Genomic DNA, 16,487 nt, shown 5'->3' on the forward strand with positions numbered 1-16,487 from the left:
TTTACCTCATATTGTAGCCGATAAATAAAACTATGAAATGTATTACAAAAAAAAAAACATTTATTAGGTACTAGTATATAGCAAAATCTACAATTAAACACAAAGCAACCAATTAAAACTATGATTAATATAACAAAACTAAATAATTGATATGTGATTAATTAAAATTTGACTTAGTACATCTATACTGTGCGGACTGTGATAGCAAATATTACACTTATTCGTGGCTTATTTAATTAATTAAACAAAACAAAAATATTAACAACCAAAATAAAACTTGTTTATAAAAATAATTTTGAAATACATCTACATACATCCAAGTATACAATTTCAACAAAACGATTTCATGATCATAATTTGGACAACAGTCTCAAAAAATAAGCAATCTCACATTTACCTTGTATATCCAAAAATATAACTTCTTATATACAATCGAAGGTGGTCAGACTAAGTATGAGCTCGAGGCGCCGACGACCGACAGGACATACAGACAAACAAGATTGCGAGTCGCCTGGAACAAACGCGCTACACTTTGCACAAACTTTCCACAGGGTTACTGCTGTCTCATTCCTCTTAGTTATATACTATTGTAACAAGAACTTTCTATTAGGGATAGTCATTTTCCCTTCACATAGTACAAGATATCTAACTGAGTAAGTAACATGCTCCGGCAAATACAACCGCGAGTACTTAACATCTAGCGATTCATTAACATTAATTAGACATTAATGGTTATTTCATAAACACTCATAGTATCACAAACATTCAGTTTTTATACTAATTCACTACCGAACTTACATCTAAAAGGCATTTCCAGAGATCATTACTTACTTTAGAAATTTTGAGTGAGCAAAGTTTACCCAATTAGAAGTTTAAAGTTTACTACATCTTATATTTATTAGTGAAGACAATATTTTACTGTTTATGTAACATTTGAATTGTAAAGAGAATTGTCTAAACGAGACTTAAAAACTTACTATATAGGTTTTACATAATCATGCTCAATAATAGTTAAAGAATGAAAAATTACTGAATACGTTCATATGAACACTTACGAATCATTATTAATCCGGGAACTATTCTCTAGTGTGCGGTTAATTTTCTCCTATCAAATGATTCCTTAGCAAATACTACTTAAATACGAACAATATTATTGTACATTTCTCCTCACATTGCCTTACAAATTACATTTTATAATGATTATTCATCAGGAAGCCAATTCGAAAAATTATAGCCCAAAAGTTGTGGCTTAAGTTCAACAATTACACATCAAAGTATTAGAAAATATTGCACCCTAAGACTAAAAAAAATCATGTCTTTCGTATATAATATAGCTACATATTTAGCCTAAAAATTACATTAACATTTTCGAGATCATCGAGTAGTTGACAAATACTTTAGGTCTTCGCTCCACAACACTGAGACCATCTTTCATCAGTGTTGTCATGTGATGTTAGGTTAGCAAAGACCTGATTCAGTACAATAACTCCGATGAAATGCTTACTGAAATGTACCTGGCAACATTATCACTCGCAGTGATATAATAGATTACCTTAACATAGCTATAACAATGACTCGCTTGTAGCAGCCTTTATAAGTCAACTTACCTACTGTAATCATTAGTAACTGTGCCTTTTTATTGATTTTTTTAATTAGTATGTAGTATGTTCATAAGGTGTGTTTTATTGAGTGATATGAAATACAATCATTATATTTGTATGATTGTTAAACAATAAATTCCAATCAAACTCTTGTATAAGTTTTAAATCATTTTAACTTCTTCAAAGGTTTTCATGAAATTGATCACTGATGGATTAAAATCTACTGGAGGCACAGTTAGAAAAATTGTAAAATCGTACGATTTAAGGGAGTTCCTCCCCGTTCATGAGAAGTACCCTAAAAGACGACTCGTCCGCGGCGTCTTCATACATTAACTCCTCCTAAAATAACAAAAAGGCACTGCAGTTGCTTCTTATATATCTTAATTATGAACTCTTGGTCATAAAAAAGTATTTCAGGCATCTCATATACTAGATACTGTTACAACGCAGCAAACCGTTATCTGGTTTATTCGATTTTTTTTTAAATATTGGTTTAGTTTTTCAGATCTACTTTTTATAAAAGTTTCTTGCTTATAAGGTTTATGAGGCAAAATCATGATATAAATGACCTTATGGCATAGTAACATACCTGCATGAGATCAATGGTGGGATGAGCGTCGATGAGGCACAGGTCGGAGTCCAGCGTGGCGCCGCCCGCCACCGACAGTGAAGCACCCACGATTTGCCTGCACACACACGTACACTATTTACTTATTGTTGTCATTTTATATTATGACTATAGTCCATATTCTGAAAAATCAATTGAGTAGACAAACACTTCAGTCCCACCAAGAGAATTTTTAAGAGAATTATTGCATGAATTCGAGTCAAATAGTTGCAAAAATATTCGTTGCCGAACATGTAGTCTCAGATTCTATATGGTTTTGTAGGCTTTTACTACTATTTCAACTCAGACAGCAGGTAATTGGCGATGGGACACACTCGTGTCCAGGCGAACATATGAACTCAATAAATGTACATGTGTATAGCTCAGATCAGAATAATAAGAACATTGTAATATATCGACTGCAAGCAAGCAATACCTCCTATCTGACTCCGGGTGGATTTTAAAGGGGAACAATAAAACTTAATAATATCCTTATTCCAAGGTATAATGAGATACTGAAAATCTAAGTTTTCTTTTTTTACGGATAGTATCGATTAATAAAGTTTTTTTCTTTTTATTTTGAGTCTAAGGGTAGTTAATAGTAGATACGAGTTTTTTGTAACAAAAATGTCAGATAGGAGGTATTGCTTGCTTGCAATCGATATGTACTCACTGGCTATCGTCGTCGATAGGCACGTTGCCGTGTAAGAACAGATCGCTGCGCACTGTGTACACATCGCTGCCGGAGCTCTCTGTTCGCTCCACCTAGTCAACAACAGATGCCATCATCACCTTGATACAGTTACAACCTCTTTACTTCTTTAAAACTGGCAGTAAAGAAATCGAAACAAATTACAGTGTATATTTTTAAAAAAGACAATGAAGGGACTGTTCATTTTATAGCGTTACTAGCTTTTGCGAGCGGTTTCACCCGCAACCCGTGGGAACCTCTCCACCTCTGAACCCGGATAAAAAGTAGCCTGTAGCCTTCATCGATAAAGAGGCTATCTAACACTGAAAGAATTTTTCAAATTGGTTCCTGAGATTAGCGCGTTCAAACAAACTCTTCAGCTTTATATATTGCTATCTAGATAAAGAGTTGGCGTTAAATAGAGAGAGTGTATGGAAAACAAGTTAAACCGACTAAAGCCAATTGATTTCGACACTTCAGCGGAGCCCAGTAGAGCCTAGGCCTGCCGGGGCTGCAGGATTGTTCGAAAGAGTTGCCGCGGCCTTGGTACATAAAAGGCCTATGACGGAACACGACGGTTTTTAGTCAGTAAGAGTCTGATACTCCCTCACCGCTGCTAACCCACAGCGGGAGGGGTCATTTGATGATTTTTGACGTCCGCGTCGTTAAAAAAAAAAGGGAGTTTGTCGTAAAATCGAGGAACGTTACATGGAGTCTACACTGCATTTGAATTTAGAACATGGCCTCACATGTACGTCATCATCGAGCACGTAGTGTGGGTGTGTGCGTGACAGCGGCCACGTGCAGTGCGTGCGAGCCGCGTGCCACTCGCGGCCGGCGCCCGCCCACTCGCGCCCCGCCCCCGCGCCCCCCGCACCCGTCTCCGTCGCCCCCGCGCCGCTGTCCGTAGACACTTCGTCCTCAACGAAGCTCTCCGGTGGCTTCTCTTCAAGTTCGACGTGCAGTGTTGCGTCCTTTGTGGAGTCCTGTTGTGCCATCTCGCCGGGCAATGTGACCTTGAAATAAGATTTTTTTATTCGACCGAAATAGACATGTAAAGATTGTCCGAATGTAATAATTTTCTAAGTCTCACCAGATAAACATTGTTTTCGACTTCACATAATGCCGCAGATGGATCCTCAGCGTTTGACGCGACGGTAGTTTTTTCATTCTTTCTGTGGACTTTCTTCATGTGCATGTATAAGGAGCTCATGTTCGTGAAAGACTGTTCACAACCTATAAAATAAAAAAATGAGTTGACGAAAATAAATTATAAAAAATCACCAGCAGTTTTTAGCTTATTTACACTTCTGTGAAAATAAGCTAAAAATATGGAAGTTTCTTATCTTTGTCTAGGTTACAATTGAGGGGATGTGTAAGGTGCACCAATCTCCTATGTATGATAAATGAAATGGCGCGGTGGCAAGACAAGTGACCTTCACATGACGTCACAGACATCAACACATCAACTTTGCATATTGGAGTCAATGTACGGGTTGGGACGGTATAAGAGCGCTTTCAAATTATGCGTTTCTTGACGGCATGCTGCGGTGCCGAAGCGGTGCGTTAGACGTACGGTATGTTGAACGCTCAACAACAGGACTGTTGAAAGTAAATTGAAGCGCCCTAAGACCGCAGGTAGGAAGAGTACCGGGGTGTGTGCAGATTCGAAGAGCGCGTGCTGCGGGCAGGTGGTGGCGCGCGAGGTGCTCGCGCAGGTGCTCGCGGCGCAGGAAGGCGGCTAGAGTGAGAGTAGGCTAGAGTACCGGGGTGGGTGCAGAGCCTGGGCGCGCGTGCTGCGGGCAGGTGGTGGCGCGCGAGGTGCTCGCGGCGCAGGAAGGCGGCTAGAGTGAGAGTAGGCTAGAGTACCGGGGTGGGTGCAGAGCCTGGGCGCGCGTGCTGCGGGCAGGTGGTGGCGCGCGAGGTGCTCGCGGCGCAGGAAGGCGGCTAGAGTGAGAGTAGGCTAGAGTACCGGGGTGGGTGCAGAGCCTGGGCGCGCGTGCTGCGGGCAGGTGGTGGCGCGCGAGGTGCTCGCGCAGGTGCTCGCGGCGCAGGAAGGCGGCTAGAGTGAGAGTAGGCTAGAGTACCGGGGTGGGTGCAGAGCCTGGGCGCGCGTGCTGCGGGCAGGTGGTGGCGCGCGAGGTGCTCGCGCAGGTGCTCGCGGCGCAGGAAGGCGGCTAGAGTGAGAGTAGGCTAGAGTACCGGGGTGGGTGCAGAGCCTGGGCGCGCGTGCTGCGGGCAGGTGGTGGCGCGCGAGGTGCTCGCGCAGGTGCTCGCGGCGCAGGAAGGCGGCTAGAGTGAGAGTAGGCTAGAGTACCGGGGTGGGTGCAGAGCCTGGGCGCGCGTGCTGCGGGCAGGTGGTGGCGCGCGAGGTGCTCGCGCAGGTGCTCGCGGCGCAGGAAGGCGGCTAGAGTGAGAGTAGGCTAGAGTACCGGGGTGGGTGCAGAGCCTGGGCGCGCGTGCTGCGGGCAGGTGGTGGCGCGCGAGGTGCTCGCGGCGCAGGAAGGCGGCTAGAGTGAGAGTAGGCTAGAGTACCGGGGTGGGTGCAGAGCCTGGGCGCGCGTGCTGCGGGCAGGTGGTGGCGCGCGAGGTGCTCGCGCAGGTGCTCGCGGCGCAGGAAGGCGCGGCCGCACGTGCCGCACGCGTGCTTGCGCTCGTCCGTGTGCCGCCGCGCGTGCCGCACCAACTTGCTAGCAGAACGGAATGCCCAGCCACACTCCTGTATAACAATATCAGAAAATAATCTATCTGGCTAACGTTTTCCAACTCTGTTTCAGTCGTAAATGTATGTAGATAATTAAATAAAAAATGACATAGTTGGGAAGACATGACAGATGGTAATGACATGACTAGTGTGCGATGCATACGTACCGGGTACCGGCAGACGTAGGGGCGGTCGCCGGTGTGCGCGCGCGCGTGCTCGCGCAGGCGGCACGGCAGGCGGAACACGCGGCCGCAGCCCGGCCACGCGCACGCCAGCCCGCCGCGCGCGCACAGCGACGCCGTGTGCGCGCGCAGGCCCATCGCCCAGAAGAAGCGACGCCCGCACACCACGCATCTGCACCAACCATTATATTACGTCACATTTTAAATGTAAGATGAAGTTGAAAAAAAATTGTATGTTAATTTGTAAGTAGAAAAAAAATATGTGGAATTTTAAACTAGCTGAAAATATTACTTTTATTTTTTATAAGTGGTTACTTGACAAATATTTTTATATGGTTTACGGGTTAGATAGATTATAATTTAATAGTTGTATTCTCTCAATTGTTGGTTATTTCATTGAATTGTTTAAAATGACACTTTTATATGTCCTAATTTATGCTATGTAATGTAGTATCTACCAGTGTCTACTCAAAATTTGCATACCAATTGCGTGGTGAGATATGCATGTACTTTATGTAACTTAACCAAAACACCTGTACCTAATACCGTGTCTCTGCAAATAAAGATTCTTATTCTATTCTTATTGCACACAAATACATTTTGACACACGGACAACAGAAAGTTTATGTATAATGGCGCGCTTAACCCAATGTTGAATTCTCTCACAGCTACCCTTACCTATACTGAGCATCTTCCAATGTATGATCTTCCTCCAAGTGTTTGAGTAAGTCTCCCCTCACTTCAAAGATCCGCGGACATTTCTCTTCAGTGCCATCATCTGCTGCTTTCTTGACCGGACACTCGTAGGTCATCTGAGTCGGATTACGATATACTTGTCTGTTGTGCGAGTTTTTGTGCTTACGTAACCTCTCTTCACTCCAAAACCCTTTAGTGCAATTCGGATGATCACACTGAAATGTAATGGCATATTACAGTACCATTTACTAATTATGGAAAAAAAATCCACATCATAAAAAGTACATAATCAACAAATAATTTTACAATGATACCTTATACTTGACTGCTTTATTTGAGTAGCAATCAACAGCAATGGTTTGTGTTGGTGTTGCCAACACAGACCATTGTTTGAACACTTGCTCATATACATCCTTGACTTTTTGATCTGTCTCTGGGACAGGGGGTAACACAACCACTGAATCTACTTTTTCTTCTATATTGCTTGACTGTTCCTCCCTACCTGTAAATACAATTTTAAAATTACTTCTGCACCTATTTTAGACTCGCTAATATAATAACAGCATTCAAATTCGTAGTAAGTCTGACACCAGTCTAATAATAATAATAATCTCCACGCCGATTTCGGCAACGGCGACCACTTCGACCCTAATGGCGTGCGTGTGCTCTCATGTGGCTGGAGTATCCAATTTTGTGCGTGAAAGTCCGCGCACACTGCGGACATGTCAGGGTACCAGCCACAAAGTTGTAGTTGATAGCTACAGGTGGTCGAGCTTTCAACTCATCTCGTTTGGCATCCAACTCAGAAAGCCGGCGTGCTTCAAAGTCAAAGACTTTGGCTTTAACGCGGCTTCTCCAGTCACTGCGGTTGGATGCCAGATTCTCCCACTGAGACGGTTCAATGGAACAGCTTTTCATGTGGCGCTTCAGCACATCCTTGTATCGCAGCAGCTGTCCGCCACGTTTCCGCTTGCCCTTCTGCAACTCGGAGTAGAGGATGCGCTTGGCCACTCTAGTATCCGGCATGTGCAGTACATGCCCGCACCAACGAAGCTGTCTCCTCATGAGGTATGCTTCAATGCCACCTACATTGGCTTTCCTCAACACTTCTGTGTTACGCACACGATCAAACCAACGGATATTTAATATTTTGCGCAGACATTTGAGGTGGAAGCGGTCTAGTTGCTTGATGTGGCGTCGGTATGGTGTCCATGTTTCCGCTGAGTAGAGTATACAAGGCAACACAACTGCCATATACACAGAGACCTTTGTGGATATCTTTAGGTCATGGGAGCTGAAGACCTTCTTGTCGAATTTGCCGAAAGCAGCGGCTGCAGCACCAATTCTGCTATTGATTTCGGCGTCAAGGTCGCACTTTGATGTTATAATGCTCCCCAAATATCGAAATTTATCGACCTGCTTCAGCACATCTTCACCAAGCATAATGGTCAGTTCTTGACGTCCGTGATTGTCTAAAGACATCACTTCTGTCTTTTTGATGCTGATTTTTAGACCAAATGTACAGCACTGCTTGTGAAGGTTCGTGACTAGCTGTTGCAGGACTTCAGGGGATTCAGCCACGAAACAGAGGTCATCTGCATACATAATGTCCTGTATATGTGCATAGGACACCTTTGTGGTCGCCTTGAGTCTATTCAGATTGAAAAGTTTGCCGTCAGTCCGATAACGAATACGAACTCCTTCAGGAGAAGAAGTCAATACTTCCCGGACTACAACTGCGAAATATAATGCAAACAATGTGGGAGCCAGGACACAACCTTGCTTCACTCCACAGGTGACGGAGAAGAAGCTCGATTGGTCATCTTCAACCGCTACACAACATTGCATGTCATCGTGCAGGAGTCGCAGGAGTCTTATGAACTTCTCTGTACACCCCAACTTTCTCAGTACCTTCCAGAGGGCCTCGCGAGGGACGCAGTCAAAGGCTTTTTCCAGATCAATAAAGCAGAGATACAAGTGCTGTCCCTGCTCTCTACTTTTTTCCTGGAGTTGACGGACTGCGAATATTGCCTCACAAGTTCCTCTGTCTGGTCTGAAACCAAATTGGGTTTCCGGCAGAATCTTTTCAGAGAGGTTCCTGAGGCGGTTCAGAAGTACTCTGGCGAAGACTTTTCCAGAGATAGAGAGCAGTGAAATACCGCGGTAAGAACCACATTCCGACCGGTCGCCTTTGTTCTTATAGAGAGCCCTGACGCGTGATAACTTAAAAGTTTCAGGAACTTGTTCTTTCTCCCACATAAGCACAAACATTTCCCAGACGCGCGAATGCAGTTCCTCGCCGCCGTACTTCAGAAGTTCACCTGGTATAAGGTCTAGGCCAACCGCACGCTGATTTTGCTGTTGTTTGATGGCACAAAGCACCTCATGTTTAGACAAGGCATCATCCAATTCTTCTGCTATTTGAAGTTGAGGCAAACTGTCTATGTAGTGTAGATCGGCTGTTCGATCTACATTAAGTAGCTTATTGAAGTGTTCTGCCCAACGATCTAACACTTCAGTGAAACACTTCTCAGTGAAAACAACCTCACAGCTAACATATCTAAAACTAAAATTATCCAGTTTAGGAACTACAATAGCAAAACTCAAAATTTAAAAATAAATTATCGCGGCCAAAAAGTTGAGGAAATCGATGAAACGAAGTTTCTAGGGATTTTCCTTGATAAACATTGTAATTGGAAAGTGCAGGTAAATAATGTTTGCAAACGTATCAACAGGTTCGTGTATGCTCTTAGAAAGATACGTAAACTCGCATCTGAGAAAACTGCACTATTATATAGCATACCATGGATACGTAGGCTCAATTTTAAGGTATGGAATTTTACTATGGGGTAATTCGGTAGACATTAATAGAGCATTTATATCCCAAAAAAAGTGTATTCGGGCAATAAGTGGTATTAGTCCAATGGAGTCCTGTAGACCATTCTTTAAAAAATTTAAAGTGCTTACGATAACATGCCTCTACATTTATGAAGTTGGGGTATTCGTTAAAAAACATGGTAGGTTATTCGAGAAAGTTAGCGAAACCAGAAAGTATTTGTCCAGAGACCCGAGTAAGTTGGTTCTTCCTATGATGTCGACTACTTTGTTTAAAAGGAACTGTTATTGTATGGCTATCCAAATATTTAACAAGCTACCTAAAACTGTAAGGGAACTACCACTGTATAAATTTAAGAATGTGCTCAAGAAATGGCTTTTAGAGAAATGTTTCTATTCTATGGCCGAGTACATGGCTCACAAGGAAAAAATTGTTTAGGTTAGGTACCATAAATTCTTAATATTGTATTATTAGTTTTTAAGATTTTAAATTGTTATTTGTTTTTAATTTTGTTCTAGCTGGTAAATACGTTTTTTATTTATTTATATTTGTATGCCGATGCTACGGCGAAACATGCAGAACTTATAACAAATGTTACATCTATGTACCCCGTGTTTCATACAAATAAAGATTCTTATTCTTATTCATTTTTGCTTTTCAGCAGACTTTTACCATCCAGCGACTTCAGTGGTACCTTTATGAAGTTGGTGGTACCCAGGAGATTGCGAATTTCGCTATAGAAATCACCGAGCTGATTACTATCAGCAAGCCACTGGATGTATTGAGCCTTGTCTTGCCACCATTTATCTTTAGTGTGTCTCGTGAGTTTACGCAACTCACGGTCACTCTCTCTTATAAGTGCGCTGTTATTACTGCGCTTGAGAAGTTCTCGGTGTTTGGCAATAGCTTTAGAAAGAACTTCGTCGTTCTCATCAAACCAGTCTTGCTTACGTTTATTTTTTAGACCTATGGTGTTAGTGGCTACGTCAAGAATGGACGACGATAAAGCGTTCCAGTCTGCATCAATATCACCGGTATTTTGATGAGAGTGTATATCACATGCCAGCGTTTCAGCGTATTTGCTTCGGGGTCCCGGATGTTTTAGTTTCTCAATGTTTATGTTCTGAGGCTTTTTCCTGCTAGCCCTGAATGGTCGCCGAAGGCAAAGACGCAGTTTGGTGACAATTAGTCTATGGTCCGTCCAGCAATGAGCACCGCGCATAACACGAGTGACTAGGACCTGAGAGATGTCTCGCTGCCTCGTGATGGCATAGTCAATGAGGTGCCAGTGCTTAGATCGTGGATGCATCCACGTAGTTTTGTGCTTAGCAGCAAGGCGAAACATGGTGTTTGTGATTGCAAGTTGGAATTGAGCACATAAACTAAGCAGCAACTGGCCATTAGAGTTAATGTTGCCTACCCCATGTCTACCCAAAACTTTAGGCCACGCTTCATAATCTCGACCAACTCTCGCATTGAAGTCCCCTAACAAGAGAATCTTTTCTCTGTTCGGTATTTTATGGAGACATTGTGTAAGTTCTTCATAAAATTTATCCTTGATGTCGTCAGAACTACCTAGCGTCGGTGCATAGACACTGATAACATTAAGGAAATTGTCACCGTCTAAGTGAAGGCGCAATGTGGTTATACGGTCCGAGATGTGGATTGGACATTCTTGAAGTGTCTTCACAAGATTATTCTTGATCACAAAACCAACTCCCGACCTTCTTGGTTCTGTTGCAGCAGTGCCCTTCCAGTAGAAAGTGTAGCCACCGCCATGCTCGACTAGCTCGCCCTCATCGGCAAGGTGGGTTTCGCTTACAGCAGCTATATCAATGTTGTAGCGGCGGAGTTCTCGAGCAACTATGGCCGTTTTTCGTTCTGGGCAGGCGTTTGTCTCGCGGTCAAGAAGGGTGCGAACATTCCATGCACCAAAAGTCAGTAAAGGTGTTTTAAGTTTATTACTATTGCGTCGACCACGAATAAAAAGATGCGGAAGCAGCCGTGGTTACTGCTATCCAAAGAGTGTTTGGGGTGAGCATTTTTTTAGGGCACCTTTTCTAGCCCCCTCCCAGGCTGAGCAAGGAAAGCAGTGCTCCCCTAAAAAGGGCTGCTTTGTCGCTCTGGGTGCTGCCGGATTCCCTCTGTCCCCCCAGCTCAAAGAGAAAACGACCACGGCATGTACTCACACCCCCAGAGCCGCTAGTGTGCAGGTCTCAGACAAAGCTCAGGTTGCATCAGCCCGAACCTCTCTACCTCAACCTATCGCCACTAGTCTTCGCCAAATCGGGGTCCATTATACGGAAGCAGTCAGATGCGCAGGATATATTATAGTGCTCAAACATACGCGCAACCGCAAGAGCACTCTCTCGTCTAACATCCCTTTATCCGATGGAATGGTGAACCGCTACGATCGGAGAGATGTTAGATGCAGCAGTTTGACATACGATAACACGATCCCTATCGCTGCCTCTAGGCCTTCCTGCGATGCCTCGGTGTCTTGCCACCAGCGGTGGTCTGCTATCTAGCCAAGACACCATTTTGGGGGATTTCCGATCAGGCTTGGGAGATGTTGTTACCAAGCGCCGGCGCCGACGGTAGCCGCCGCGCTACTGACGGCGCTCGCCGCCGTGCTCGACACTGTGCACGACACTGTGGCGCCCTCCAGCGGACACGCCAGGTACTGTGGAGAGCCTGCTCTCGCACACGTCCGGCGCCGGTGGTGACCGCCGCGCTACTCCGACACCAGTCTAACCAAGGGGTATTGGGTTGCCCAGGTAACTGGGTTGAGGAGGTTAGGCAGGGCAGTCGCTTCTTGTAAAGCACTGGTACTCAGCTACATCCGGTTAGACTGGAAGCCAACCCCAACATATTTGGGAAAAAGGCTCGGAGGATGATGATTCAAATTCATAGTATTTGAAAGAAAATGCACACAAAACAGTGAAATACCTTTTGCACAACCTGCAAACATGTGTAATCTTTATCCTATTGGGATAAGCTAAGGCTATGATCAAACTTATAAAATCAGAAAGTTTCAGTATGTAGTAGGTATTACATTCATAATTTTATGCTTACCATTGTCTGTTATAATATTAATAGAATTGTTAGTTACATCAAAGCACCATTTTGTTTTATCTTCAGCAGTTTTATTTTCCATTGATTCAGTGGTGTCATAAGCTATAGGTTGCTCCTGCAAAAGAATACAAAGTGCCAATGTGTATTTAAAAAGATATTTTTGATTATAATAACTTTAATGGAAAATAATAGAGGAATTTGCTGTAGGTCCAAATAGACCAAAATCAAATCCATTTCTTCAAATTTTACTACATAATATGTGATTCTTTGGTAATTTACAAGTAATTGGTACATATAACTTGCAAATTATTTTTATTTGCTATTACTACATACCTGCTCAATACAGCCATCACTATTTATAAAAGATTCAATATTGAGTGAATTGTTATCTAAACTTCTTGCTACACCTGAAAATGTAAATTGTTTATATTCTTTAATAAAATATATTGCTCCAAATTAATGCATATATCATGTTAACACACATATATTCAAAATTAAGTGTTCAGTTATTGTACATACATTGCCAATGAGTATTAAAGGTTATTCAATAATCAGTTTTGGAAGAAGGAATAAAGTGTATTTTGATCTTAGATTTCAATATGATTACTCACCATTTATTTCTGTAATAGCATTGCTACTTAAATTGGCTTCTATATCAGTCTCCAATGTTGTCAACCCACTCTGGTCTTCACAGTCAGTTAATGTCAGCTTCCATGTTTTTGTTTCATTTGTGTTTGTTTCATCAAACCCTAAAATGCTGTCCAGGCCACTAGATATGTTTGTCTTGTCCACTTGAGCCGGCCCAACAACAGATATTGCTACTGGAGATTCATAATTATTGGATATGTTCGGTTTCGGTGCAGAAACCTTACCTTTTCTTCTGAGAATGTTTGGTTTCTGAAATTTTTTTTTGCTAACATTTTTTTCGTGTGATGCAAACATAATTTTTAAGCTTTTTTCTTCATTGAATGATGGAACTGAAACATCAGATCAATTTATTATTAGGTACCTACCAAACATAATAATTCTTTAAAACCATCACCAAAATTCCCATATATTATACAAAACCTTTATCAGAATATCTAAACAAAAATAAAATGGTTATTTATATTATTTATGGCTGTTAGAAATGTGATAATGTTAAAAAGAAATGTAACTTGTCAATAAATGCTACCCACCCAGAAGCTGACAAAAATGTTTACATTTTGTTGTCTTTACCTTGTGATCACATAGAAAGAAGGCGTATGATTTACTAAATCTGACCAGTGATGAGTCTTATGCTCTCTGTTCAAACGAATTGTGCTATCCGATCCTGATGGTGCTTCAAAAATTTCATCGCCACTCTTGCAATAATTTAGAACCCCTCTTCTATGCGGATAAAATGTTACATACTGGGTGCTGCCAATGTCCTGGAGGTTATAATTTAGTACTTATGGATAGATAAATCTTTGCATTTGCTTAGCGTTCATGACGGCGTTGCTTGCAAGTTGCAAAACCAAATCAAGCAAATGTGAATGTGAAATTGAAATGTCAATTTTGACGATTTAAAGCTGAGTAGTGATGGATAATATATCGTATAGCAAAATATAGCACCGTGCTTTTTAAACATAGCATATAGCAAATGCTATCGTGGCTCACACTTGTTGCTACTTGCTAAGTTGCTAACTTGCTAATAAAAATATCACACGCGTTCTGTCTCTGTCCGTCGCGCGTCGCAACTCGCATCATGCATGAATCGCAATCGCAGCCATAGCAGACTAGCAGAGTAGCAGACACGGCGCGGCGGTGGGCGGGGCGGCCAGTCGTCGCATGCTTGCGTTTGCTATCGGTCGCTCGCGCTAAATAGTTGATTTTTGTACATACAATCAATGAACTTTTAAATACGCTTTTCATAACATACCCAGTTTATTTCATAAAAACACTTACGTCTGAAATGTATATTTACAAATTATTAATTTATAGCGTAAAATCAATTATAGACAGTCCTAAGCCTGAAAACTACTGAAAAGTATGAAGGAAAGTTCATTGGATTTTTACTGTTCCGTTTTATCGTAAGAATTCATAAACGCGATGTAATATTCTTAATTTCTTGTATAGCAACTTAGCAAGTAACTACAGCAAACAGTCACTACGCTTGCTTTATTCGCACCGACTTAGTGAACCTACTCATAAAATAGCATGCTATAAATATAGCAAGTAAAATAGCATGATAAAAATTTATAGCATTTCGCATATAGCAAGTTATTGCCGCATAGCAACTTTGAACACCACTAAAGCTGAGGGCTGAGAAGAGTGACCACAGAGTACTTCATCGATGTGACCCGCGCTTACTGTGCCGCTTACCATAAACACACATTAGTTTTGCAAGTTTTTTTGGCGGAGCAAAGCGATTATGAGTACTATGTCAATGTCACTCTCCGTCATGTCATTGTCATATGGCATATGGCATGGATAAATTAAGATGTCAAAATAGTTTGTCAGCTGTTGAGTATAATAATTCCACTTTTCCATTCCATTCTTTATTATTATAGATTGAGAGTCAAGGTGATAAGTGCATTTGCATTTTACAAAATAAGGACAAAATGTCAGGGGAAAAGAAAAAGGCGTTATTCATCTGCCTTGGTAATGTGAACTTATAACTGGTGATTTCACATTTTCAAATGTCTCTTCTATAATAATTTTATGATAATGTATAAGTTTTACCTCAAGATATTACGCGTCCATATCGGCTAAGGTTATGAATAGAACAAACAGGAACTAAGATTTCCACAAGACAATTAAAAGCCAGGAGTTGATAATGTGTTCCATTTTACAGGTTTTTAATCTGCTATCAGTCTACTCAGACTATGAGTACTGATAGCAGATTAAAAACACGAAGAAATTTTACAGGTAATATTTGTAGATCTCCCATAGCAGAAGGAGTGTTTCAAAAAACTGTGAATGACATGAAATTGGGTGATCAATGGGAAATTGACAGTGCTGCTATAGGAGGCTGGCATGTTGGCAATCCACCTGATTGGAGAGCCTTAGACACTATGAAAAAGCATGATGTTCCATATAACAACCATGCTAGACAGGTAAAATATATAAAAAAATGCTATAGTTCTTTGAATATTTAATGTCAAGAATTTTAATGTTTACATAATGTTTTTTTTAGATAACTACAGAGGACTTCAACCACTACGATTTTATATTTGGTATGGATGAGGCAAACATGAAGGATCTTTCAAAACGAGCTCCAAAAGGAAGTAAAGCTAAACTCCTTCTCTTTGGTGACTTTGATCCTCAGGGTGATAGAATTATAAGAGATCCATACTATGTATGTTTAATTACTATTTCATTGATTTTATTAGAATGTTATTCAAAGTTATTAATTAACATTGTATTTTTTTCCAGGATAGTGATGCAGTAGGTTTTGAAAAGTGTTACCAGCAGTCATTGAGGTGTTCTAAAGGGTTTTTAGAGAGCCTGCAAAAATAAATATCTCCAACTGTTTTCATTGTATACACTTTGTACACATCAAATTAATAAATTATAAATATAGTTATGTACAATTCCTGTATTTTTAAAACATTAATAAGTACTCTATCTTAACACCCACTATTGCATATTTAGGTATCAAATTAGAGTTGGTTTAAATATTGATATTATAAATAATGAAATACATATTCTATATAATCATGAATCTTTTCTACCATTACACTTATAGTCTTTTACTAGTAATTAGCCTATATCTAAGACTACCCTCATCACAATCCACTACAGCTTTACTGGTTAAACCAGAGACATAACTGGGTACTAAACAGGTAGAAAGAAATGTAAAATTTGATTGTAAGTCCTTGGTTTTAAGGAAGTTTAAAAACCAAATTAGAACTTCTTCTCCAATTGCTGGCTCCAGACATTGTAAACAGAACATATCTTTCTTGTTTAAATATCCATCAGATATGATTTTTCTACTTATTGGATCCTTTCTTTGTTCATTACTAGGTGCTTTAGTTCTGTGGTGCTGCTGTGGGTTGTCAAAGCGTTTTTCATTCAGGTAAGCGGGAACACGGGGCAAATCTACATATTCGGCTGAAAATACCGAAACATCGT

At 41.3% G+C, this 16,487-nt stretch overlaps 2 protein-coding genes across 2 annotated transcripts; one reads left to right on the forward strand and one right to left on the reverse strand.

The window, feature by feature from the left end:
• Positions 1-38: 38 nt before the first annotated feature.
• On the reverse strand, positions 39-13,941 carry LOC124629514 (myoneurin-like). Its single transcript, XM_047162915.1, has 13 exons — positions 13,611-13,941; positions 13,004-13,369; positions 12,726-12,799; positions 12,393-12,507; positions 6,796-6,983; positions 6,464-6,696; positions 5,771-5,957; positions 5,435-5,618; positions 3,993-4,135; positions 3,649-3,915; positions 2,882-2,973; positions 2,191-2,287; positions 39-1,940 (listed from the first exon to the last, which is right to left on the reverse strand). Exons 2-13 carry the CDS (start codon positions 13,332-13,334, stop codon positions 1,863-1,865), a joined length of 1,989 nt encoding a protein of 662 aa, XP_047018871.1. The 5' UTR covers positions 13,335-13,369; positions 13,611-13,941; the 3' UTR covers positions 39-1,862.
• An 880-nt stretch (positions 13,942-14,821) lies between these two features.
• On the forward strand, positions 14,822-15,946 carry LOC124629506 (low molecular weight phosphotyrosine protein phosphatase-like). The gene is made up of 4 exons (XM_047162906.1): positions 14,822-15,014; positions 15,282-15,469; positions 15,550-15,711; positions 15,789-15,946. Exons 1-4 carry the CDS (start codon positions 14,975-14,977, stop codon positions 15,870-15,872), a joined length of 474 nt encoding a protein of 157 aa, XP_047018862.1. The 5' UTR covers positions 14,822-14,974; the 3' UTR covers positions 15,873-15,946.
• The last annotated feature ends 541 nt before the right edge of the window (positions 15,947-16,487 follow it).

This window comes from Helicoverpa zea, chromosome 1 (assembly GCF_022581195.2).
Source record: "Helicoverpa zea isolate HzStark_Cry1AcR chromosome 1, ilHelZeax1.1, whole genome shotgun sequence".
Taxonomy (NCBI): Eukaryota; Metazoa; Arthropoda; class Insecta; order Lepidoptera; family Noctuidae; genus Helicoverpa; species Helicoverpa zea.

Bases quoted from the DNA above. Each gene is read 5' to 3' on its own strand.
- LOC124629514 (XM_047162915.1), bottom strand. From the start codon at position 13,334: ATGTTTGCATCACACGAAAAAAATGTTAGCAAAAAAAAATTTCAGAAA. The intron at 12,800-13,003 runs GTGAGTAATCAT...TTACATTTTCAG, and splicing joins TGCTATTACAGAAATAAATG to GTGTAGCAAGAAGTTTAGAT. The intron at 6,697-6,795 runs GTATCATTGTAA...ATTACATTTCAG, and splicing joins ATAAAGCAGTCAAGTATAAG to TGTGATCATCCGAATTGCAC.
- LOC124629506 (XM_047162906.1), top strand. From the start codon at position 14,975: ATGTCAGGGGAAAAGAAAAAGGCGTTATTCATCTGCCTTG. The intron at 15,470-15,549 runs GTAAAATATATA...TGTTTTTTTTAG, and splicing joins ATAACAACCATGCTAGACAG to ATAACTACAGAGGACTTCAA. The intron at 15,712-15,788 runs GTATGTTTAATT...ATTTTTTTCCAG, and splicing joins TTATAAGAGATCCATACTAT to GATAGTGATGCAGTAGGTTT.